The 26,910-nt window shown below is 31.5% G+C and overlaps 1 protein-coding gene across 1 annotated transcript in view; it reads left to right on the plus strand.

The window, feature by feature from the left end:
- Nucleotides 1-611: 611 nt before the first annotated feature.
- LOC134706821 (uncharacterized) overlaps nt 612-26,910 on the plus strand; it is a 28,008-nt gene continuing 1,709 nt past the window's right edge. The window contains exons 1-8 of the mRNA XM_063566125.1: nt 612-696; nt 1,587-1,689; nt 4,640-4,867; nt 5,736-5,969; nt 7,070-7,241; nt 7,963-8,149; nt 25,404-25,593; nt 26,642-26,806. Coding sequence (XP_063422195.1) covers nt 646-696; nt 1,587-1,689; nt 4,640-4,867; nt 5,736-5,969; nt 7,070-7,241; nt 7,963-8,149; nt 25,404-25,593; nt 26,642-26,806 — 1,330 coding nt within the window. The 5' untranslated portion in view covers nt 612-645. The remainder of the gene's footprint in view (nt 697-1,586; nt 1,690-4,639; nt 4,868-5,735; nt 5,970-7,069; nt 7,242-7,962; nt 8,150-25,403; nt 25,594-26,641; nt 26,807-26,910) is intronic.

The following is a 26,910-nucleotide window of genomic DNA, read 5'->3' on the forward strand; positions in this document are numbered from 1 at the left end:
GGATGTTTAATCTTCACCCGTTTACTCGCTAAAGTAATAGCAGTCCTTATGTTTATATATAATGGTGATATTTTACTCCATCCAACAATGTAACACTACGACCAGTATAAAGTATGATATGAAGTAAAATTTACTACATATATTTCAACCTTGATCATTCGTGTTTAACAAAATCAATTGGAAAAATATGAATCAATTATTTTAAAGATAACGGAATGAATTGGTGAATTCAAAGAAAAGAACATGTTTAACTGATATTCAAAATGGTCGAATGTTCGTAGCTGAAATAACATGTTCCATTTTTTGCAGGTCTTAGGATACGACAGTTCAGATAGTTTTTAATAAAATTGAGAATGGAAATGGGGAATGTGTCAAAGAGACAACAACCAGACCATAGAAAAAACAACATAAGAAGGTCGTCAACAGGTCTCAAATGTAGCGAGAAATTCCCGCATGTATTAATATATATATTGTTTCCCATGCAAAACATCTTTCTGCAATACTTTTTACTAGTGTTTTTTACTTTTAAAATATTTCGTTTAATCAACAGCTATATATCTGATATGTTATTCAAACCACTTAGTTTACAACTTTATTATTTCGTAGATGACATGGACAATACCAAATGGAGGGATATATGTGAAAATGAAATCAGAATTAGTATCTTCCAATGTCCAACTGACACCCATGTCTCAGGTAATTCTTATTGATAAGTTGATTCCGTTTCATCTATATTTTAAAATATATCATCACACCAAAACTTTGAGAGAACTAATCAAATGTGTGGAAAAACTATACCACTAGGAATATTTAATTGATCACAAATCACTTAAAAAACATGCTTTCTAAAACAAAATTTTGATGAATTCGACGGATTTAAAGTTAAGGTTTTCGTGTCAAACGATTTTTTTATTTTCACTGGAATTTAGTTATACAAAAAAAACCAGTTATACAATAGAGAATAGAAAAGGGGAATTTGTCAAAGAAACAACAACTCGACCAAAGAGCAGCAAATCCACAATCATATGAATTAAACATTTGTTTCACAATTTCACCATTTATTCACGACTTCCCTTTAATTTCTGATGTATAAATCAAGGGGTACAATCAAAATCACGTGATGGATATACACACACCAGAAGTTACAGTCGAACTCGCCGCTTGAAAGGTTAGTAGTTGCAGTTTCTTGTTTATATCAATTAGATTTTGATAAATAAGTTGGCACACCGAATGTCGGATAGTATGTAGTTTTAAAATACACAATTGTTTTTGCTAGAAAGCGTGCAGTTATTGCAAACACTTCGACACAGTTATCTGGTGAAATTATGGAACTGTGTCGAAGTGTTAGCATTAACTGCACGCTTTCCAGCAAGGATAATAGTGTATTTCAAAACTAGATAGTATCCGACATTCGGTGCACTAACTTATTTATTACAGTTTATTGATATAAACAAGTAAATACGACTACTTACATTTCAAGCGGTCTGCTCGACTGTTACTTCCGGTGTGTGTATATCCATCACGTGCTTTTGATTGTACCCCTTGTAAATGAACGCAGGTTTTAGTAACTATGTTATTTATTTTAGAAAATAAGACCCAGCGATGACCGATCATTTGCAATCATCACGCTGAGGAATAATAAAGTACCTCTTAAATCAGCTTTTGGAACATTCGTGATGAAAGTTGATGGTAATTATATAATAATTGTATTTCAAACAACTTCTCCCTTCATAAGCAGATAGCATTTTTCCGACATGTTTTCGTACAGTTTTTCTTTTTTCTTCATAAAATTATTATCCTCCTTACAATTATTTCTATTTAATTTAACAACCTATGAATAAGAAAAATATAATAACTATGTTGTGAATGTTACATCTTCAAAAATAACTCTATATACACACTAGAGGCTCTAAAGAGCCTGTGTCGCTCACCTTGGTCTATGTGAATATTCAACAAAGGACACAGATGGATTCATGACAAAATTGTGTTTTGGTGATGGTGTTGTGTTTGAAGATCTTACTTTACTGAACATTCTTGCATTGTACAATTTTCCCTATCTATAAGGATTGACCCAGTAGTTTCAGTGGAAAATGTTGGTAAAAATTTACAAATTTTATGAAATTTGTAAAAAATTGACTATAAAGGGCAATAAGTCCTTAGGGGGTCAATTGACCATTTTGGTCATATTGACTTATTTTTAGGTCTTACTTTACTGTAAATTATTTCTTTTTACAGTTTATCTATAATAATATTCAAGATAATAACAAAAAACGGCAAAATTTCCTTAAAATTACGAATTCAGGGGCAGCAACCTAATTACCAGTTGTCCAATTCATCTGAATATTGTAGAGCAGATAGATCTTGACCTGATAAACAATATCAACCCCTATCAGATATGCTCTAAATATTTTGGTTTTTGAGTTATTAGCCAAAAACTGTTTTTTATCCCTAAGTTCTATTTTTAGCCATGGCGGCCATCTTGGTTGATTGGCCGGTTCACCGGACACAATTTTTAAACAAGATACCCTAATGATGATTGTGTTTGATTTTATTTGGCCCAGTCGTTTCAGAGGAGAAGAATTTTGTAAAAGATTACATAGATTTACGAAAAATGGTTAAAAATTGACTATAAAGGGCAATAACTCCGAAAAGGGTCAACTGACCATTTCGGTCATGTTGACTTATTTGTAAATCTTACTTTGCTGAACATTTTTGCAATTTATAGTTTATCTCTATCTGTTATAATATGCAAGATAATAACCAAAAACAGGATTTTTTTTTATTAAAATTACCAATTCAGGGGCAGCAACCTAACAACCAGTTGTCCAATTCATCTGAAAATTTCAGGGCAGGTAGATCTTGACCTGAGAATCAATTTTATCCCATGTCAGATTTGCTCTGAATGCTTCAGTTTTTTTTATTTATAAGCCAAAAACTGCATTTTACCCCTATGTTCTATTTTTAGCCATGGCGGCCATCTTGGTTGGTTGGCCGGGTCACCGGACACAATTGTGAAACTATATACCCCAGTGATGACAATGGCCAAGTTTGATATGATTTGGCCCAGTAGTTTCAGAGGAGAAGATTTTTGTAAAAGTTAACGACGGACGACGACGACGACGACGGACGACGGATGCCGGACACCGGACGCCAAGTGATGGGAAAAGCTCACTTGGTACTTTGGGCCAGGTGAGCTAAAAAAGGAAATGTGGTATGTTGCCAATGAGAGAACCAAAATGACACAGAAATTAACAACTTTATGTCACCATACGGCCTTCAACAAAGCCCATACCGCATAGTCAGCTATCAAAGGCCACGAAACGAAAATGTTAAACAATTCAAACGAGAAAAATAACGGCCTAGTTCATGTACAAAATAATGAACGAAAAACAAATATGTAACTTATATAGCTGACTTCTCAGAGATGTTGTGGTAATGTCTCATCTCTTGTCAGACGTTGATGATATAGAACTGCATTATACCTAAAGCAAACTTTGACGAACCGGAACTTACCATACCAGACTGGGTTTTAGAAATCAAACTTAGCAAAAGTTTATGACAAAGATGAAAGGGGACATTAAATTTCCAATTTAAAACAACATAACAAGCAATATAATTGGAAAAATAGGATGCAGTTCTATTTCATCAAAGTCTGACAAAGTCTGTCAAACTGTTTGATGCATGTTTATGCGATCAATATATTTTTGCAAAGAAAAGGAAAATTTTGATCGCATAAACAAGTTTTAGAGACCTTTCTACAAGAAAAACGTAACATGGAAATTTGAAAAAAAGTCGAAAAATGATACTTAGATATCGAGTTATTTAACTGACTGATAAATTATACATATATGCATTCCTTCATGGACTGATACATTTGTGAACTTTTCAAGACAGCATTCTCCTTCCGAGAACATATGTTAATACACTGTTTACGCCCTACTATATATATGTTTATTTCGTAAAATATAAACCAAAATATTTAAAAGCTGCAAATTTAGGTTACTAATACCCTTTTTGGTCGAGTTGTCTCGGGTGCTTGGCACAGCGCAGTATAGTGTGCAAGATGTTGGAATACCGAACGCAGATCTAACATTTTGGGCTAAATTTCCGACGATTGATTGATTGATGTTTAACGCAATTTTCAAAGATATTGTTCTATGTCGTTGATTTTGCCCTCTCTTGGCAGAGGAAACCGGTTATGTCCAATGAGAACCACCGAAATTCGGTAGGAGAACTGACAATCATAGTCCGTCAATTAAGATTGGATTGCAGTGCGTTTCTACCTCTGGAATTCGAATTCACAACCTCAGAATTGATAAGCAAGAGATACAGTAGGTCGACTACTTAAACCACTCGCCCACCAGGGCCCCCAAATTTCATACGAAATGTACATAAATATATTTTAGTATAAATAAATTCTTATAGTTTGAGTACAGTCAAGGTTTGTTATATTATGTGTTTGACTGTTAGTGTTTGATTTGAAAAACGTGTTCATGCAATCAAAAAACTATACTAATGTACATGTACATGTCTTATATCATTCATTCCCTCACCCAAAATTAGCACAAGCTGATTAATAAAATCTAGGACGATAAGACAACCGAAATCTACCTATTTGTTTACAATTATTTTATTTCAGATATAATAAACATACGTAGTGTATTGGAAGTAAGACCATCTGCTGGCACAACATCGATGATATATTCTGAATCCATTCCAGTGTTTGTTCCAAGTTTTAACGTAACCCGTACATCTCCCGAAAAGATCAGGATGAGGGAACAAACGTCATTCAATGCAGATATAACTCTTCCCCTGTTTGGTGTCAACAATGCTTATGCTAAACTCTATATGCCGTACAATGATAACGGTAATTTTAAAGTTGATAAATAAATGTTTGTCTGACTGTTTTTGTATGTTCTATATACGGTAACTATGTATGAAACACAAATTTTATTTAACAATAACAATCAATTCCAAGGAGTAAAAAAAGACTCACAAAAACAAAGGAAATTTACATCAACAGTTTTAAATAATAATCAACTCCACTAAAAACCGGGAGTGAAATCAGGTGCGCCAGAAGGGTGAGCATATCCTGCGTATAAGGCACCCGTCGTGTTATTTCTTTGTTCAGTTCGGTAATGATGGAAATTGAATTCTCCAGTTTCAAATTATGACCGATACATGTAGAAATGTTCTTGTATTAACTAGAGTCAAACGAGTTTGTACCTTATGTTTGTATGTATATATTATAACAACACGTCGTGTCATTGTCATCGTAGAATAAGGAAGATTACGATACAGAGGAACGTTCAACTAATTGATAACCTAAGCGCGTAAAGAAATGGTCTCGTCCATGACATTGTGAAAACGATTCTGTATTATATGTAAAACTCTAAATACCCGAAGAGCAATGACAAGATGTGAACAGACTTAAGGAGGCTACCATGTATCTACCATTAAAACCAAATTATATAAATTATAATAATAAATATTGAGATCAAAACTAAAAAAGAAACAAGGTCGACGTTTCTGAATTGGTACACGCAACAAGAATGGAAACAGAACAACATTTTTTATCTATTGCTCAGATAATATTAACAAAATGCACAATACAATTAGTCAAGAAAAGCACTTAACCTTGTAATACCGGTACAGTAGACTACAAATACAGAAATTACATTTGGATTGAATAAATACCGTACCATAGAAATAATCGGATAGTCTTTAAATTTCAGAAGCCAAAATTACTATTGCTGACTTTGCAGTGTCTGGAATATCCGGAGTTGGTATTGGTGCAACCGACATTCTCAATTCACGACTTAATTCCGGAATAACCAAATTTTCTCGGAGTATGACGTCAGAGGAAGATACTGCGACTATCACATTCCCCACGCTCAATATTACAGGCGCTGATAACGATGTTATAATGCTGACGCTGTTATGTCAGGGTATACTACAGGATTTTATGGGTATGTTAAAAAAGTTTATACATCAAGGGGGTAGATGAATTAGAATATATGTCTGTCTGTCTGTTTGCCGGTTGGTCGGTCGGTCTGCTGTGTATACTATACATATCTTTTTGTTTATATAAAATTCCACATCGTATCAATTTTGTCCGGTCGAATTCGAATAGTGAAATTAAGAGAAATTCAATCATTATTAAAACTTCCTAGTGCGAACCTAACAATGTTACGGTTTAATCATGATAGATAAATCAATGCATTTATTTTGTACTTATATGATAATATGATAATAATGGAGTAAGGACCGATTTTGGCCTCAAATTTCAGGTTCATTTGACGAAATATTTTGATCACTTTTTAAACACTTAAGTGTCTATTTCATTTGAATCAATTAGTCTATGTGAAAGATTTGAACTGATTAAGTCATTAAAAACCAACTGATTCATGCTCAAATATTAAAAATCTTACAAATATGCCGAAACATGTCACTTTTAAGATGTTTTTTGTCAAAAATGAAAGTGGCCGCATCCCTGTTCATCCTCAACCTTTATATATGTTATGTATTATAAAAAAATACAACTTACATTTCAATATTAAGGATGAACACGAATGCAGCCACTTTCGTTTTACACGAAAGCCGTCTAAAATTTAACTAAAATGCTAGAATAGTGAAGATTTCAGTAATTTAGCATGACTTTATGGTCCTGGTATTATCAAAAATAGCCCATATGTATGTAGAAAAAGCATATTACTGTCCAATAAATAACTAAAAGTTTATATTTTACTGGACCTTTTTTCCTTTTAATCCGAGTGAACGTAGTAATAATTTTAAACATTCTAAATAAATGAAATGGAATCATATACTGCTAGGGTAATGTCAATTTAAGGCTTCATCTGGAATGACAACCGACTAGAATGTCTTGAAAATCATCGTTCTTAGTATAGAAGAAATGGGAAAGTCAATAGATTGCAAAATATATTTTACATGCAATAAGCAACTTGGACTTATTAAATGTTTGCTGTTATACTTTATCAAGACAAGACCTCAAACTAATCCATGTACCATTAATATTCAAAACCAGTGACCTTGATTTCAATTTTAAAAGGATACTCCGATGGGCAGAACATAGAAATGGATATTGGATTTAAACTGAATGAGGATTTTATATGGATAGGTAGTACCAATGCAAGTATAGATGATGATACTGATGCTCTGAAACAACGACCGATTCTATTGGCGGAACTGACAGAGATTCACAGATCCTTGCACCATGGGACGTAAGTAATAGTTTAGTTAAAATTGAAATATTTTGGCATGAGTAAAGTTATATCCTTCCCAGTACTATAGAAAAAGAAATGAACATAATATGTCATTGCATATAAGAAAATAACCATTACTGGAAGTTAACCAATCACATTTTTATCTTTTTTTTACTTGTGTATAAGATTTAGCAGCCATGTAAACTCAAGTTTCCAAAATATTCTATAGAACCCAAAACAAAAAAATAATGGTGCTTTGAAATACCCAAGACAAAAGTTTATGACCCAGAAGGAAATGTAGGATTACTTACCTACAACTGTCAAATTCAATGAAATATTTTCCCGACCTATTTTTGTTTGCAACCGGATGTGACGTACTATGATTTAGTGGTGTAACATCATTAGGTTTTCATAGTTTGGCATGTTCTTGTATACTATTTGCTGTATTGACCTTGATTAATTTTCGTTGATCATAATTTATGACGTTAGTTTATTAAGGGTATGTGATACTTGTAGTAAATAAATATTTTTAGTCTTATCAACATCAAATAAATCATGGTTTGTAAAACAGGCGAGACATTTCAGCGTACGCTAATGTGCGTGGGTTAATCAATCGGCAAAAAGTGTTCTACCATAACTTGTAACGTAAAAAATTAGTTCTATACATCAGTTACATTTGTTTGTCTCAAGCTTTGATAACCTCTAAAAAACTTTATAATTATCCGTGCATTACTTTCAGGATAAATTGTAAAATGAAACTGTCGATAAATCATGACGACAAATCACTAGGAACAGCCTATAACATAACCGTGATCCTCTACTTACCAAACACAGTGACATTTTTGTCATCAACAAGACATGTACACTACTATGACGTTGTTAAACGTGCACACCAGTTTGAAGAAGAACAGACAGTGCGTTTTGAGGTAAAATTATCAATTGCAAGAGAACTTTGTAAATTGGATAAACATATTTACTTCAAATCAGAAGTTAAACTCACACTTTTAAAAGAGAAGTTGACAACACAACTCCTTCAGAGTCTTGTGAATCAGGTAAACTACGACGTACATTTTTAACCGAAAATTTTAGTCTTCGTTTGGTCATCTAATGAAGTCGTAATAACGGGATATTTTTTTTTTACCCATAAAAAAACATCTTAGAAAGCGTGAGCATGATGAAATCTCCTGGTTTTTTTTGTAATTAACAATACAGGGAAGAACCTTAGTGCCATTGTTTAACAACAATTAAAGTAAAGTATAAAAAAAAAGAAAAAAAAGTTAACATCATAATTTTTTCAACGCTTTCAAGTATTTTGTTTTTCTTAAAAAATTAACATTTTAAGGTATGGTGAAAATTTAATGTCTAAATTCAACGAATACTCAGTACTTTCTTTCAAACCATATAGCCTGATTTAAAAAAAAAAAAAGACGTTTAAGCCATTATAATTTACGGGAAATCTTAAACGTCGTTCTAATTATGGATAATCTGAATACATTGTTCTGAAGGGACATTGGTTAGAAAGGAAAATTAAAATCACTAAAAAACTGAACTCAGGGGAAAATCAAATATGAAAGTCCCTGATCACATGGCAAAATTAAATGACAAAACACATCAAAATCGAATGGACAACAACTGTCATATTCCTGATTTGGTACATGCATTTTCAAATGTAGAAAATGGTGGATTAAGGTAGATGGGGTGTCTAAATTATAATCCATAGAATTTCTTAATTATTTGCCAAAATGTAGTTTATATCCTGCTTGTTTAAGAACATTAATAAAAAGAATGGGTCACCAGACTTATTTTCACACTACAGGTTGTGCAAAATTGTCAAAATTTGTATAGATTATGCATGGAAAACCCAATTTCCGGTCATAAAACGAAAACCAAACCATAGAATTTTGAGATAAAATTTGAGAAGATAGCTCCAATATTATTCTTTCAGATAAGAAAAAGAAAAAATGGGGTCACCGGACTCGTTTTCATGTTACATAATAAAATGGGTAAATTCCTAACACATTTTTATTGTAAAAGTATCACTTTGAATTATCTGCTCTTGCATTTGAGTTGTCTCCCCTTATTTGGCAATGTTGGAAAAAATAAATCAAACAAAAGTATTTTTTTTGGGTAAAATACAACCATAAATATGATAAAACATGGCATAATCTATATTATAATGAAAAATCCTACTCATGAATCACCTACTAATTTTAAAATTTGCTCATTTTATCAAAAATCTAGACCTTGTTTTCTGGTATTTCAAAATCCAACATTGAGGAAGACACCCTATCTACCTTAAACCTGGTTTTTTAGCACTAGACTTCTCACTTTGTACGACAGTGTCATCAAATTCCGTTATATTTACAATGATGCGTGAACTAAGCAGATATAATAAATGAAATAGTAAAAATATGGGTACAGCAGTCATCATTGTGTCACTATTTCAAAAGGAAACAGTTTCGTGTGTCTGACGTCAAAAAATGTATACGTCACATATTTTTTGTCGTTCAATGTTTATTCACACAACTCTAAAATTTCACATGGTCAGTGGTAGCATACAGGGTTAAACAATCAAAATAAGTAAGAATTAAAAACCAATTGTTCAGAGAACAATTGAAGGTCTTTCGAGCAAAAACAATGTATTCTAATAAGAAAGTAGTTAAATTAAGTTTAGAATGTCATTTCAATCGTCAAATGATAGTTTATTGTACGCTGATTCCAAAATTTTATGGTTTCTATACAATATTTTTTTTAAATAAGGGAGATAATTTGTTACTTCCGGTTTCAAAAATGTCACTTCCGATAATATTTAAATATTTATTTGACACTGATTCCAAAAATTTCGGGTTCTGTATACTTTTATATTAATAAAGAACAAAAAATTGCTATTTCAGATTTTCTAAAGGTCTCTTCCGGTTGTTTATTTCAATGTTAAATGGTTTGATACCTATTGCCAAAAGAGTCATGGCTTTATCATGTATACATATGAGGTAATAGAAAAGGTCAAAATCTAGAACATCAAATTAAGCTATGAACTTGAGATCAATTTCAAGGTCACAAACCAAGGACCTCAAATCAAAAGACTATAGGTCTTAATTATATTTGGTTAATGAGTTATATCACCATATGTGTATTTTTAAAAACAAAAGGGGAGAAAACTCCCTTTTACTTTCAACATACCTTTGCAATCCAAATATATGTGTTACAACATGTCGCAAATAACAATTTCGTAAAGGTTTTTAAAAATAAGTGAAAAAATGCCCCAATTCAAAAATTAGAATATGACCTTGACCTTTGACCTTGACCTAATTTTCATTTTTTTTTTACCAAGGACCTCAAATAAAAAGATCCTAGGTCTCTGGTTTATAAGATAAAAATACATATCACTTATGTCAAATGCATTAGGGGAAATAACTCTCATATGGAGCATTCATATAGCTTCGGTCAAAATAGGTAAAATCATGCGAAGGATATAAGAGCAATTTTATAAAATAAATTTGTCGTATTCTTTTACGGTTGGGATGGAGAAGAAAACACAAGGAAAAGAGTGTTTGGAGAGATAACTCCTACAAAGAAAAGTATTCGGTTACACAGGGTAAATTTCAAAAGCGTATAAACTGTTCGATACCATATACCAAATATCTAAGCGACATATTGCAAAACAAATGTTTATCGCAAGAACAAAATTAGGCGGAAGAAAATAAAATAAAAATAAATAAATAATCAGAAAAAAAACCAATAGGTCTTTCCACAGAAAAGTGGAAAGACTTAATTAAAAACCAATTGTACAGAGAACAATTGAAGGTCTTTCCACACCAAAGAAATTTTGAAAAGAAGCTAGTTTCTCATGCTGATACTATAACTAATAATTTTGATATGCTTTAAAGTGAACTAAAGGAGATAATGTGCTACTTCCGGTTTAGGAAATGTTACTTCCGGTCTCAAATCATAGCTTTTTTCACTCTTATTCCAAAAATATATAGTTTCTGTATACTTGTATGTGTACAACGTAAGATAATTGGCCACTTCCGGTTTATCGAAAGTTATTTTTAGTCTTGAGTATCGATATTACAAAATATATGGATTCCAAGTACTTTTACAGGAAAAAAGTGCAAAAATGGCTACTTCCGGTTTTCTCAAGGTCACTTCCGGTTGTCATTTTTCACGGGCATATGTCACCTAGACTTTTGTTGAAGGTCAAATGGCTTTATAATGGACCAAGTTGAAGTTGTATTCAAATAACCTGATAATCAGATATATGAGGGGCATTTACTCCTGTAAGATATCATTAGTTGGTATCAGACCAAATGTAACATATCTTTATTACCATCTAGAAATCATTTTGCATTTGTTCTTTTATACATATCTTTTAAAATGTTGGAGAAAATGCAAAAACATGGAAAAGTCAAAATTAAGACCTTGACCTTGACCTTTGACCTTGACCTTATTTTCTAAGATAGGACCTAGGGACTTCAAATAAAAAGGTTCCAGGGTTATACGGTCAAAGGTTTATGAGTTAAAAAAATAAACCGATAAATTTATTTCGTAAAGGTAGATAACTCCTATAAAACTATCAATTTAGTAAAAATAATTTGTCAAAATCTTATATAAAGTTAATGAAAAAGAGTGAAAATAAGCCAAAATCAAAATTTAGAATTTGACCTTGACCTTTGACCTTGTCCTAATTTTCATTTTTTTGGACCAAGGATCTTAAATCAAAAGACCCTTGGTCTCTATCACTTATGGTTTACCAGTTAGAAATGCATATCACTTACTTCAAATGCATAAGGGGTAATATGGAGCGTTCATATTGCTTCGGTCAAAATAGGACAAATCATGCGAAGTATATAATGAGCAATTTTATAAAATAAATTTGTCGTAATCTTTTACGGTTGCGAAGGAGTAGTGCAAACAAGGAAACAGTGTTTGGGGAGGTAACTCCCACAAAGAAAAGTATTCGGTTACGCAGGGTAAATTTCAAAAGTGCATAAACTGTTCGATATCATATACCAAATGTCTAAGTGTCATATTGCGAAACACATGTTTATCGCAACAACAAAATTAGGCGGAAGAAAAAAAAAAAAAAAAATAATCAGAAGAAAAACAATAGGTCTTTCCACAGAAAAGTGGAAAGACCTAATTAAAAACCAATTGTTCAGAGAACAATTGAAGGTCTTTCCACTAGTAAAGATCTATTTTGATATTGATATAGGAAAAATCAGTTAATAATGTTAGTTCTTATGGCTTTATGATGTATTTATATGAATTTAAAGCAAAGGTCAAAATCTAGAACGTCCTATTAAACTTCACCTTAATTTCAAGGTCACAAACCAAGGACCTCAAATCAAAAGACTATAGGTCTTATTTACATTTGGTTAATGAGTTATATCATCATACGTGTAGTTTTTAATACAAGAGGGGAGAAAACTCCCTTTTACATTCAACGTACCCTTGCAATCAAAATTTACATGTCACAACAAACAATTTAGTTAAAATATTTTGTCGTTATCTTATACATTCTCTGGAAATAAGAGAGAATAAACCAAATTCAAAAATTAGAATATGACCTTGACCTTTGACCTTGACCTAATTTTCATTTTTTTTTACCACGGACCTCAAATCAAAAGATCCTTGGTCTCTAGCACTTATGGTTTACAAGATAGAAATAAATATCACTTATATCAAATGCATAATGGGAAATAACTCTCATATGGAGCGTTCATATCACTTCGGTCAAAATAGGACAAAATCATATGACAAAGATATATGACAAATCATGCGAAGGATATAACGAGCAATTTTGTAAAATAAATTTGTCGTAATATTTTATGGTTGCGAAGGAGTTGCACACACAAGGAAAACAGTGTTTGGGGAGATAACTCCTACAAAGAAAAGTATTCAGTTTCGCAGGGTTAATTTCAAAAGCGCATAAACTGTTCGATATCATATACCAAATATCTCAGCGACATATTGCGAAACAAAAATTTATCACAAGAACAAAATAAGGCGGAAGAAAAAAAAAAAAATAATCAGAAAAAAACAACAGGTCTTTCCCCAGAAAAGTGGAAAGACCTAAATAATCAGAAGAAAAACAATAAGTCTTTCCACAGAAAAGTGGAAAGACCTTACTAATCAGAAGAAAAACAATAGGTCCGAGACCACCATTGTCGTCCCTTGATTTTCGTTGTTCACAAATATAGTCCCTAGTGTTGACAGTGGGTTACTTGCCATTAATTTTTATACCCCTTCCAAATTTATTTTTCCATGTTCAATGCCTCAAATTGCAAGAAGGGGGATGAAATTACACTGTAAAAAAATTTGGGTCCAGAATTTTAAAGGAAAGTAGTGATTTGGTCCAGCTGAAAAAGGTTGAAAATGAGCACTTTGGAAGCTGTCAAAAGATTTCAAGACGCCCTAAACATAAAATTGTCCATATTTTGAGTTAGAGGCGATGAAGTTTTCTATAAATTTGATATAATTTGTCCCAAAAGTAGTACAACACACTGTAAAAGTTTCTTTGAGAAAGCGCAGGTGGGATTTTTTTTATTTTCATTTATGTTCTAAAAGAAATGCACTACGAATTAATTGTGTTCTCGGACCTAAGAGGTGAAATCTGTAAATATAGAATTTGTACTCTGGCAACTTCCCTAAATGATTTGATGGTGTCAACTTGTCAAATAGCATGAAACTAAAGGTTTCAAACTTTTATTTTATAGAATTTCTGCAAAAATGACCAAATTTGGCATTTTATGGTCAAAATAGGCATTTTATAACTTTTTCAATATTGATGCATAAATGGCATCCTGACTTTCTATCTGACAGGTTTTCCTGTGTCAATATTTGTGTTTCTTTGCCTTTATCTGCTTCTTTTACTTATTTATGAACTCTGAATCTACAGAAAAGAAGTTTATCTCAGACAAAATGTGCAAAATGTGTTGTATAAATGACCCTTGTCTAACGCCTTGTTTGGATGAAGTCAATAGTGGGGAGCTTGGTACATAAAATTTGATGTCCATATTAAAGACCTCACTAAATTTGTATCAAATGCACTTTACAATGTCTATTGTACCTGTTCAATTTCACATAATATATGTCTTTTCTTCTGTAGGATAGCAAGTGGTTTAAATATAAGCCTGTTGGGAATAAATTGCATGCAAGTTTTTCCCTAAAAAGGCAAAAATCTTTGTATCAGCCCATACTGCTTGTAAGAAAAATTTATTGCAAGAGTCTTTTTGTGCTGAGATTTGTTGTATCATGTCACATGAGTATAGAAATGATAAAAAAGACACAATTTTTTATTTCTTATAGCCTCAATATGCATTTTTTAATGTAAATATGTGGCACGGCCTAAATTGACCCTAAATTTTTTCCAGTCTTACTTGGCCTAAGACCCTTTTAAACTAATATGATATGTTATTTGTAACTTTTATTTCCATTTAAAGTACTTTCAATACATATGTAAGGATTATTTATAACCAAAAAGCTTCACAAATTTAAAATTGCTGGAAAATATTACATCTTCATGTAAGGCCCCCCTTCATTGAAAAACCTAAATTTTTAGGCGCAGGCTCATATAAATTTGACTTTTGAATAATTATGCCAAGTCTGATAAATCAAATGAGTACTCTATTGCTTTTAGTACATGATAAGTTATATATTAAGGCATTTAAAAAGTACTTTTTTGCAATATTTTAATTTTTAAAGCCCCAAATGTTGATAGTTGAAATTTTTCAATTTTAACGTCAAAATTTTACACGCAAAGATGAGTATAGAACTTAACTTAATGTCTATAATATACATCCTATTGTCATGAAACTTTGTAAGCAGTCTTATAATTCATTAAGCTTTGTTCATACCAAGTTTTTTCAAGATTTGTCAACTCTTTCTACCCTATTAGGTCCGAGACCACCATTGTCGTCCCTTGATTTTCGTTGTTCACAAATATAGTCCCTAGTGTTGACAGTGGGTTACTTGCCATTAATTTTTATACCCCTTCCAAATTTATTTTTCCATGTTCAATGCCTCAAATTGCAAGAAGGGGGATGAAATTACACTGTAAAAAAATTTGGGTCCAGAATTTTAAAGGAAAGTAGTGATTTGGTCCAGCTGAAAAAGGTTGAAAATGAGCACTTTGGAAGCTGTCAAAAGATTTCAAGACGCCCTAAACATAAAATTGTCCATATTTTGAGTTAGAGGCGATGAAGTTTTCTATAAATTTGATATAATTTGTCCCAAAAGTAGTACAACACACTGTAAAAGTTTCTTTGAGAAAGCGCAGGTGGGATTTTTTTTATTTTCATTTATGTTCTAAAAGAAATGCACTACGAATTAATTGTGTTCTCGGACCTAAGAGGTGAAATCTGTAAATATAGAATTTGTACTCTGGCAACTTCCCTAAATGATTTGATGGTGTCAACTTGTCAAATAGCATGAAACTAAAGGTTTCAAACTTTTATTTTATAGAATTTCTGCAAAAATGACCAAATTTGGCATTTTATGGTCAAAATAGGCATTTTATAACTTTTTCAATATTGATGCATAAATGGCATCCTGACTTTCTATCTGACAGGTTTTCCTGTGTCAATATTTGTGTTTCTTTGCCTTTATCTGCTTCTTTTACTTATTTATGAACTCTGAATCTACAGAAAAGAAGTTTATCTCAGACAAAATGTGCAAAATGTGTTGTATAAATGACCCTTGTCTAACGCCTTGTTTGGATGAAGTCAATAGTGGGGAGCTTGGTACATAAAATTTGATGTCCATATTAAAGACCTCACTAAATTTGTATCAAATGCACTTTACAATGTCTATTGTACCTGTTCAATTTCACATAATATATGTCTTTTCTTCTGTAGGATAGCAAGTGGTTTAAATATAAGCCTGTTGGGAATAAATTGCATGCAAGTTTTTCCCTAAAAAGGCAAAAATCTTTGTATCAGCCCATACTGCTTGTAAGAAAAATTTATTGCAAGAGTCTTTTTGTGCTGAGATTTGTTGTATCATGTCACATGAGTATAGAAATGATAAAAAAGACACAATTTTTTATTTCTTATAGCCTCAATATGCATTTTTTAATGTAAATATGTGGCACGGCCTAAATTGACCCTAAATTTTTTCCAGTCTTACTTGGCCTAAGACCCTTTTAAACTAATATGATATGTTATTTGTAACTTTTATTTCCATTTAAAGTACTTTCAATACATATGTAAGGATTATTTATAACCAAAAAGCTTCACAAATTTAAAATTGCTGGAAAATATTACATCTTCATGTAAGGCCCCCCTTCATTGAAAAACCTAAATTTTTAGGCGCAGGCTCATATAAATTTGACTTTTGAATAATTATGCCAAGTCTGATAAATCAAATGAGTACTCTATTGCTTTTAGTACATGATAAGTTATATATTAAGGCATTTAAAAAGTACTTTTTTGCAATATTTTAATTTTTAAAGCCCCAAATGTTGATAGTTGAAATTTTTCAATTTTAACGTCAAAATTTTACACGCAAAGATGAGTATAGAACTTAACTTAATGTCTATAATATACATCCTATTGTCATGAAACTTTGTAAGCAGTCTTATAATTCATTAAGCTTTGTTCATACCAAGTTTTTTCAAGATTTGTCAACTCTTTCTACCCTAAGAGGTGAAATCTGTAAATATAGAATTTGTACTCTGGCAACTTCCCTAAATGATTTGATGGTGTCAACTTGTCAAATAGCATGAAACTAAAGGTTTCAAACTTTTATTTTATAGAATTTCTGCAAAAATGACCAAATTTGGCATTTTATGGTCAAAATAGGCATTTTATAACTTTTTCAATATTGATGCATAAATGGCATCCTGACTTTCTATCTGACAGGTTTTCCTGTGTCAATATTTGTGTTTCTTTGCCTTTATCTGCTTCTTTTACTTATTTATGAACTCTGAATCTACAGAAAAGAAGTTTATCTCAGACAAAATGTGCAAAATGTGTTGTATAAATGACCCTTGTCTAACGCCTTGTTTGGATGAAGTCAATAGTGGGGAGCTTGGTACATAAAATTTGATGTCCATATTAAAGACCTCACTAAATTTGTATCAAATGCACTTTACAATGTCTATTGTACCTGTTCAATTTCACATAATATATGTCTTTTCTTCTGTAGGATAGCAAGTGGTTTAAATATAAGCCTGTTGGGAATAAATTGCATGCAAGTTTTTCCCTAAAAAGGCAAAAATCTTTGTATCAGCCCATACTGCTTGTAAGAAAAATTTATTGCAAGAGTCTTTTTGTGCTGAGATTTGTTGTATCATGTCACATGAGTATAGAAATGATAAAAAAGACACAATTTTTTATTTCTTATAGCCTCAATATGCATTTTTTAATGTAAATATGTGGCACGGCCTAAATTGACCCTAAATTTTTTCCAGTCTTACTTGGCCTAAGACCCTTTTAAACTAATATGATATGTTATTTGTAACTTTTATTTCCATTTAAAGTACTTTCAATACATATGTAAGGATTATTTATAACCAAAAAGCTTCACAAATTTAAAATTGCTGGAAAATATTACATCTTCATGTAAGGCCCCCCTTCATTGAAAAACCTAAATTTTTAGGCGCAGGCTCATATAAATTTGACTTTTGAATAATTATGCCAAGTCTGATAAATCAAATGAGTACTCTATTGCTTTTAGTACATGATAAGTTATATATTAAGGCATTTAAAAAGTACTTTTTTGCAATATTTTAATTTTTAAAGCCCCAAATGTTGATAGTTGAAATTTTTCAATTTTAACGTCAAAATTTTACACGCAAAGATGAGTATAGAACTTAACTTAATGTCTATAATATACATCCTATTGTCATGAAACTTTGTAAGCAGTCTTATAATTCATTAAGCTTTGTTCATACCAAGTTTTTTCAAGATTTGTCAACTCTTTCTACCCTATTAGGTCCGAGACCACCATTGTCGTCCCTTGATTTTCGTTGTTCACAAATATAGTCCCTAGTGTTGACAGTGGGTTACTTGCCATTAATTTTTATACCCCTTCCAAATTTATTTTTCCATGTTCAATGCCTCAAATTGCAAGAAGGGGGATGAAATTACACTGTAAAAAAATTTGGGTCCAGAATTTTAAAGGAAAGTAGTGATTTGGTCCAGCTGAAAAAGGTTGAAAATGAGCACTTTGGAAGCTGTCAAAAGATTTCAAGACGCCCTAAACATAAAATTGTCCATATTTTGAGTTAGAGGCGATGAAGTTTTCTATAAATTTGATATAATTTGTCCCAAAAGTAGTACAACACACTGTAAAAGTTTCTTTGAGAAAGCGCAGGTGGGATTTTTTTTATTTTCATTTATGTTCTAAAAGAAATGCACTACGAATTAATTGTGTTCTCGGACCTAAGAGGTGAAATCTGTAAATATAGAATTTGTACTCTGGCAACTTCCCTAAATGATTTGATGGTGTCAACTTGTCAAATAGCATGAAACTAAAGGTTTCAAACTTTTATTTTATAGAATTTCTGCAAAAATGACCAAATTTGGCATTTTATGGTCAAAATAGGCATTTTATAACTTTTTCAATATTGATGCATAAATGGCATCCTGACTTTCTATCTGACAGGTTTTCCTGTGTCAATATTTGTGTTTCTTTGCCTTTATCTGCTTCTTTTACTTATTTATGAACTCTGAATCTACAGAAAAGAAGTTTATCTCAGACAAAATGTGCAAAATGTGTTGTATAAATGACCCTTGTCTAACGCCTTGTTTGGATGAAGTCAATAGTGGGGAGCTTGGTACATAAAATTTGATGTCCATATTAAAGACCTCACTAAATTTGTATCAAATGCACTTTACAATGTCTATTGTACCTGTTCAATTTCACATAATATATGTCTTTTCTTCTGTAGGATAGCAAGTGGTTTAAATATAAGCCTGTTGGGAATAAATTGCATGCAAGTTTTTCCCTAAAAAGGCAAAAATCTTTGTATCAGCCCATACTGCTTGTAAGAAAAATTTATTGCAAGAGTCTTTTTGTGCTGAGATTTGTTGTATCATGTCACATGAGTATAGAAATGATAAAAAAGACACAATTTTTTATTTCTTATAGCCTCAATATGCATTTTTTAATGTAAATATGTGGCACGGCCTAAATTGACCCTAAATTTTTTCCAGTCTTACTTGGCCTAAGACCCTTTTAAACTAATATGATATGTTATTTGTAACTTTTATTTCCATTTAAAGTACTTTCAATACATATGTAAGGATTATTTATAACCAAAAAGCTTCACAAATTTAAAATTGCTGGAAAATATTACATCTTCATGTAAGGCCCCCCTTCATTGAAAAACCTAAATTTTTAGGCGCAGGCTCATATAAATTTGACTTTTGAATAATTATGCCAAGTCTGATAAATCAAATGAGTACTCTATTGCTTTTAGTACATGATAAGTTATATATTAAGGCATTTAAAAAGTACTTTTTTGCAATATTTTAATTTTTAAAGCCCCAAATGTTGATAGTTGAAATTTTTCAATTTTAACGTCAAAATTTTACACGCAAAGATGAGTATAGAACTTAACTTAATGTCTATAATATACATCCTATTGTCATGAAACTTTGTAAGCAGTCTTATAATTCATTAAGCTTTGTTCATACCAAGTTTTTTCAAGATTTGTCAACTCTTTCTACCCTAAGAGGTGAAATCTGTAAATATAGAATTTGTACTCTGGCAACTTCCCTAAATGATTTGATGGTGTCAACTTGTCAAATAGCATGAAACTAAAGGTTTCAAACTTTTATTTTATAGAATTTCTGCAAAAATGACCAAATTTGGCATTTTATGGTCAAAATAGGCATTTTATAACTTTTTCAATATTGATGCATAAATGGCATCCTGACTTTCTATCTGACAGGTTTTCCTGTGTCAATATTTGTGTTTCTTTGCCTTTATCTGCTTCTTTTACTTATTTATGAACTCTGAATCTACAGAAAAGAAGTTTATCTCAGACAAAATGTGCAAAATGTGTTGTATAAATGACCCTTGTCTAACGCCTTGTTTGGATGAAGTCAATAGTGGGGAGCTTGGTACATAAAATTTGATGTCCATATTAAAGACCTCACTAAATTTGTATCAAATGCACTTTACAATGTCTATTGTACCTGTTCAATTTCACATAATATATGTCTTTTCTTCTGTAGGATAGCAAGTGGTTTAAATATAAGCCTGTTGGGAATAAATTGCATGCAAGTTTTTCCCTAAAAAGGCAAAAATCTTTGTATCAGCCCATACTGCTTGTAAGAAAAATTTATTGCAAGAGTCTTTTTGTGCTGAGATTTGTTGTATCATGTCACATGAGTATAGAAATGATAAAAAAGACACAATTTTTTATTTCTTATAGCCTCAATATGCATTTTTTAATGTAAATATGTGGCACGGCCTAAATTGACCCTAAATTTTTTCCAGTCTTACTTGGCCTAAGACCCTTTTAAACTAATATGATATGTTATTTGTAACTTTTATTTCCATTTAAAGTACTTTCAATACATATGTAAGGATTATTTATAACCAAAAAGCTTCACAAATTTAAAATTGCTGGAAAATATTACATCTTCATGTAAGGCCCCCCTTCATTGAAAAACCTAAATTTTTAGGCGCAGGCTCATATAAATTTGACTTTTGAATAATTATGCCAAGTCTGATAAATCAAATGAGTACTCTATTGCTTTTAGTACATGATAAGTTATATATTAAGGCATTTAAAAAGTACTTTTTTGCAATATTTTAATTTTTAAAGCCCCAAATGTTGATAGTTGAAATTTTTCAATTTTAACGTCAAAATTTTACACGCAAAGATGAGTATAGAACTTAACTTAATGTCTATAATATACATCCTATTGTCATGAAACTTTGTAAGCAGTCTTATAATTCATTAAGCTTTGTTCATACCAAGTTTTTTCAAGATTTGTCAACTCTTTCTACCCTATTAGGTCCGAGACCACCATTGTCGTCCCTTGATTTTCGTTGTTCACAAATATAGTCCCTAGTGTTGACAGTGGGTTACTTGCCATTAATTTTTATACCCCTTCCAAATTTATTTTTCCATGTTCAATGCCTCAAATTGCAAGAAGGGGGATGAAATTACACTGTAAAAAAATTTGGGTCCAGAATTTTAAAGGAAAGTAGTGATTTGGTCCAGCTGAAAAAGGTTGAAAATGAGCACTTTGGAAGCTGTCAAAAGATTTCAAGACGCCCTAAACATAAAATTGTCCATATTTTGAGTTAGAGGCGATGAAGTTTTCTATAAATTTGATATAATTTGTCCCAAAAGTAGTACAACACACTGTAAAAGTTTCTTTGAGAAAGCGCAGGTGGGATTTTTTTTATTTTCATTTATGTTCTAAAAGAAATGCACTACGAATTAATTGTGTTCTCGGACCTAAGAGGTGAAATCTGTAAATATAGAATTTGTACTCTGGCAACTTCCCTAAATGATTTGATGGTGTCAACTTGTCAAATAGCATGAAACTAAAGGTTTCAAACTTTTATTTTATAGAATTTCTGCAAAAATGACCAAATTTGGCATTTTATGGTCAAAATAGGCATTTTATAACTTTTTCAATATTGATGCATAAATGGCATCCTGACTTTCTATCTGACAGGTTTTCCTGTGTCAATATTTGTGTTTCTTTGCCTTTATCTGCTTCTTTTACTTATTTATGAACTCTGAATCTACAGAAAAGAAGTTTATCTCAGACAAAATGTGCAAAATGTGTTGTATAAATGACCCTTGTCTAACGCCTTGTTTGGATGAAGTCAATAGTGGGGAGCTTGGTACATAAAATTTGATGTCCATATTAAAGACCTCACTAAATTTGTATCAAATGCACTTTACAATGTCTATTGTACCTGTTCAATTTCACATAATATATGTCTTTTCTTCTGTAGGATAGCAAGTGGTTTAAATATAAGCCTGTTGGGAATAAATTGCATGCAAGTTTTTCCCTAAAAAGGCAAAAATCTTTGTATCAGCCCATACTGCTTGTAAGAAAAATTTATTGCAAGAGTCTTTTTGTGCTGAGATTTGTTGTATCATGTCACATGAGTATAGAAATGATAAAAAAGACACAATTTTTTATTTCTTATAGCCTCAATATGCATTTTTTAATGTAAATATGTGGCACGGCCTAAATTGACCCTAAATTTTTTCCAGTCTTACTTGGCCTAAGACCCTTTTAAACTAATATGATATGTTATTTGTAACTTTTATTTCCATTTAAAGTACTTTCAATACATATGTAAGGATTATTTATAACCAAAAAGCTTCACAAATTTAAAATTGCTGGAAAATATTACATCTTCATGTAAGGCCCCCCTTCATTGAAAAACCTAAATTTTTAGGCGCAGGCTCATATAAATTTGACTTTTGAATAATTATGCCAAGTCTGATAAATCAAATGAGTACTCTATTGCTTTTAGTACATGATAAGTTATATATTAAGGCATTTAAAAAGTACTTTTTTGCAATATTTTAATTTTTAAAGCCCCAAATGTTGATAGTTGAAATTTTTCAATTTTAACGTCAAAATTTTACACGCAAAGATGAGTATAGAACTTAACTTAATGTCTATAATATACATCCTATTGTCATGAAACTTTGTAAGCAGTCTTATAATTCATTAAGCTTTGTTCATACCAAGTTTTTTCAAGATTTGTCAACTCTTTCTACCCTAAGAGGTGAAATCTGTAAATATAGAATTTGTACTCTGGCAACTTCCCTAAATGATTTGATGGTGTCAACTTGTCAAATAGCATGAAACTAAAGGTTTCAAACTTTTATTTTATAGAATTTCTGCAAAAATGACCAAATTTGGCATTTTATGGTCAAAATAGGCATTTTATAACTTTTTCAATATTGATGCATAAATGGCATCCTGACTTTCTATCTGACAGGTTTTCCTGTGTCAATATTTGTGTTTCTTTGCCTTTATCTGCTTCTTTTACTTATTTATGAACTCTGAATCTACAGAAAAGAAGTTTATCTCAGACAAAATGTGCAAAATGTGTTGTATAAATGACCCTTGTCTAACGCCTTGTTTGGATGAAGTCAATAGTGGGGAGCTTGGTACATAAAATTTGATGTCCATATTAAAGACCTCACTAAATTTGTATCAAATGCACTTTACAATGTCTATTGTACCTGTTCAATTTCACATAATATATGTCTTTTCTTCTGTAGGATAGCAAGTGGTTTAAATATAAGCCTGTTGGGAATAAATTGCATGCAAGTTTTTCCCTAAAAAGGCAAAAATCTTTGTATCAGCCCATACTGCTTGTAAGAAAAATTTATTGCAAGAGTCTTTTTGTGCTGAGATTTGTTGTATCATGTCACATGAGTATAGAAATGATAAAAAAGACACAATTTTTTATTTCTTATAGCCTCAATATGCATTTTTTAATGTAAATATGTGGCACGGCCTAAATTGACCCTAAATTTTTTCCAGTCTTACTTGGCCTAAGACCCTTTTAAACTAATATGATATGTTATTTGTAACTTTTATTTCCATTTAAAGTACTTTCAATACATATGTAAGGATTATTTATAACCAAAAAGCTTCACAAATTTAAAATTGCTGGAAAATATTACATCTTCATGTAAGGCCCCCCTTCATTGAAAAACCTAAATTTTTAGGCGCAGGCTCATATAAATTTGACTTTTGAATAATTATGCCAAGTCTGATAAATCAAATGAGTACTCTATTGCTTTTAGTACATGATAAGTTATATATTAAGGCATTTAAAAAGTACTTTTTTGCAATATTTTAATTTTTAAAGCCCCAAATGTTGATAGTTGAAATTTTTCAATTTTAACGTCAAAATTTTACACGCAAAGATGAGTATAGAACTTAACTTAATGTCTATAATATACATCCTATTGTCATGAAACTTTGTAAGCAGTCTTATAATTCATTAAGCTTTGTTCATACCAAGTTTTTTCAAGATTTGTCAACTCTTTCTACCCTATTAGGTCCGAGACCACCATTGTCGTCCCTTGATTTTCGTTGTTCACAAATATAGTCCCTAGTGTTGACAGTGGGTTACTTGCCATTAATTTTTATACCCCTTCCAAATTTATTTTTCCATGTTCAATGCCTCAAATTGCAAGAAGGGGGATGAAATTACACTGTAAAAAAATTTGGGTCCAGAATTTTAAAGGAAAGTAGTGATTTGGTCCAGCTGAAAAAGGTTGAAAATGAGCACTTTGGAAGCTGTCAAAAGATTTCAAGACGCCCTAAACATAAAATTGTCCATATTTTGAGTTAGAGGCGATGAAGTTTTCTATAAATTTGATATAATTTGTCCCAAAAGTAGTACAACACACTGTAAAAGTTTCTTTGAGAAAGCGCAGGTGGGATTTTTTTTATTTTCATTTATGTTCTAAAAGAAATGCACTACGAATTAATTGTGTTCTCGGACCAATAGGTCTTTCCACAGAAAAGTGGAAAGACCTAATTAGTTTTAGAAATAGTCCGTTTTTAAAATAGTCCAAAAGTTCTAAAGAATTTATAAGAATCCATAAATTGTTCATTCCACTACGTAATTAAATTATTTTGACGTTTGTTGTTCCACGTATTTTATAACTTATAATAGAAATATAACATAATGACAAATAATAGGATAATAACATATTGACAGAATATTTTAAACTACAGAGTCACGTTATATAGATCACCCCTAGTTTTTTGTGGGGTTCATGTTGTTTATTCTTTAGTTTTCTATGTTGTGTCATATGTAATATTGTTTGTCTGTTTGTTTTCTTCATTTTTAGCCATGGCGTTGTCAGTTTGTTTTAAGATTTATGAGCTTGACTGTCCCGTTGGTATCTTTCGTCCCTCTTTTATAAGAACCAACAAACACAAAAAGTCGCATATACAAAACACACCAGCGAAAAATAAAAGATAATACAAACACATTGACAGGATGTATAAGTACCGAGCCACGTTAAATGGAAATAGATGTGTATAGGAGTACTGCTCTTGTTTCTGTATCCCAGTTTTTGAATTTCTTGTATGTTTCGTACTTTTTTAATCCAATAAATATATGAGTTTATATACATAACGATTTTGCAATATGTTTACACTGTTGATATTACAAAGCAGAGAGACTATGGAAAATTATTTTTGTTTAAAATTTTAGCTACCTAGAATATCATTTCCACATTCATCACGTATAATTTTCAATGTTACTATGGATACAAAGAGAGGACTGTACCTTAACTCAGACAACACAGGTATTACGTATGAAGTATTGTATTCTGGATGGAGAACGGAGGAAGTCTTTAGCGTTTCTCTGCAGTACTTTGAATTGATGATTGACAATATCAAAGGTAAATATTTTTCAAGGGAATATTTTAAGGGGACAATAAAAAACCATAAGTCAAAGCGGAAAGCTTAAGAAAATCGATACCTCGATATCAATTAGGTTATACCATTTGTTATATGTAGGATAGTAGGTGAGGGGATGGCTCATTACGATAAAGGTAGGCCATCTCAAATAGTTTCCAACATTTAGCATTTTAAATAAGGACATAAGAACAGTTATCTTGTTTCCTTTCCGTTGCAAGAAATCGAATAATATAAGAGAAGAACTACATTGTAAGCAATGGCACAGCAAAAGAGAGAGAGAGTTGGAATAACGAGGCAAAACATTGTCGTTTGGACAAATCTCAAATTAGATCTCTAACCTCTGAAAAGACGAGAACACTAAAAGGGTTAAAATGAAAAGAGAGAGACAAACAAACAACTTTAATAACATAAAGACTCTAACATTTTATAATTTATGCGACTTGCCTACACTAGAGAGGTTTGACTGCATATAAAAAAAAGATTTAACTCACCGTTTCTACATAAGAAAACGAAGTCAGGAATATGACAGTTGTTATCCTTCCGTTTGGTGTGATTGAGGTTTTGATTTTCATTTGATTAGGGACTTTCCGTTGAATTTCCTCGGCGTTTGGTATTTTTGTGATTTAGCTTTTCACTGATTATACTGATATCGATGTCTTTAGAAACACAACCCATTCTGATGTCAATACCACAGGTCATCTAGATGAAACTGCATACGTTTCACCCGTGTTGTCAAGTTGTCAAACAAAAAAGGATTAACGCTGACAGATATTTACATGAAAATTGAAATATTGCTAGTGTAAATCGTTTTAATTGAACTTCTTACTATTGAAGTTCTTATCGGATATTTGTATTTTATAAAGTCTATTTTATCTCATATGATATTTTGTTTTATTCTATTAAAGTATAAACCTGTATGCAAATAATAGTTGCCACATATTACATAACATGATGATTCTTTTGTAGACGGGAATGTCTGGCGTTAAAATTATAAAGCTTGTATTTTGATAATGTTTTACTTTTTTTCAGATAAGAGTACAGAGTTAATTACAGGAATGAAGTGTTCTTGTCCTGGAGACAATGATGATAAAACATGTGCTTGTTGTAGCGAAAATGCTTGTCAATGTGGAAAACAAAATCCCTACAATTGTGTACCGTGTGACTCTCTGGATCGGTGTGCAGAAACCATAAAAGGTAATTTGAATATGATGATGATTATTGCTTAGAAAATAATGTAAATCATTTAAATGGTTTTTAAAAACTGTCAAATTCTTTGTTTAATTATCGATTCTTTTACC

The sequence above is a fragment of the Mytilus trossulus genome, chromosome 1 (genome assembly GCF_036588685.1).
Source record: "Mytilus trossulus isolate FHL-02 chromosome 1, PNRI_Mtr1.1.1.hap1, whole genome shotgun sequence".
Classification (NCBI taxonomy): domain Eukaryota; kingdom Metazoa; phylum Mollusca; class Bivalvia; order Mytilida; family Mytilidae; genus Mytilus; species Mytilus trossulus.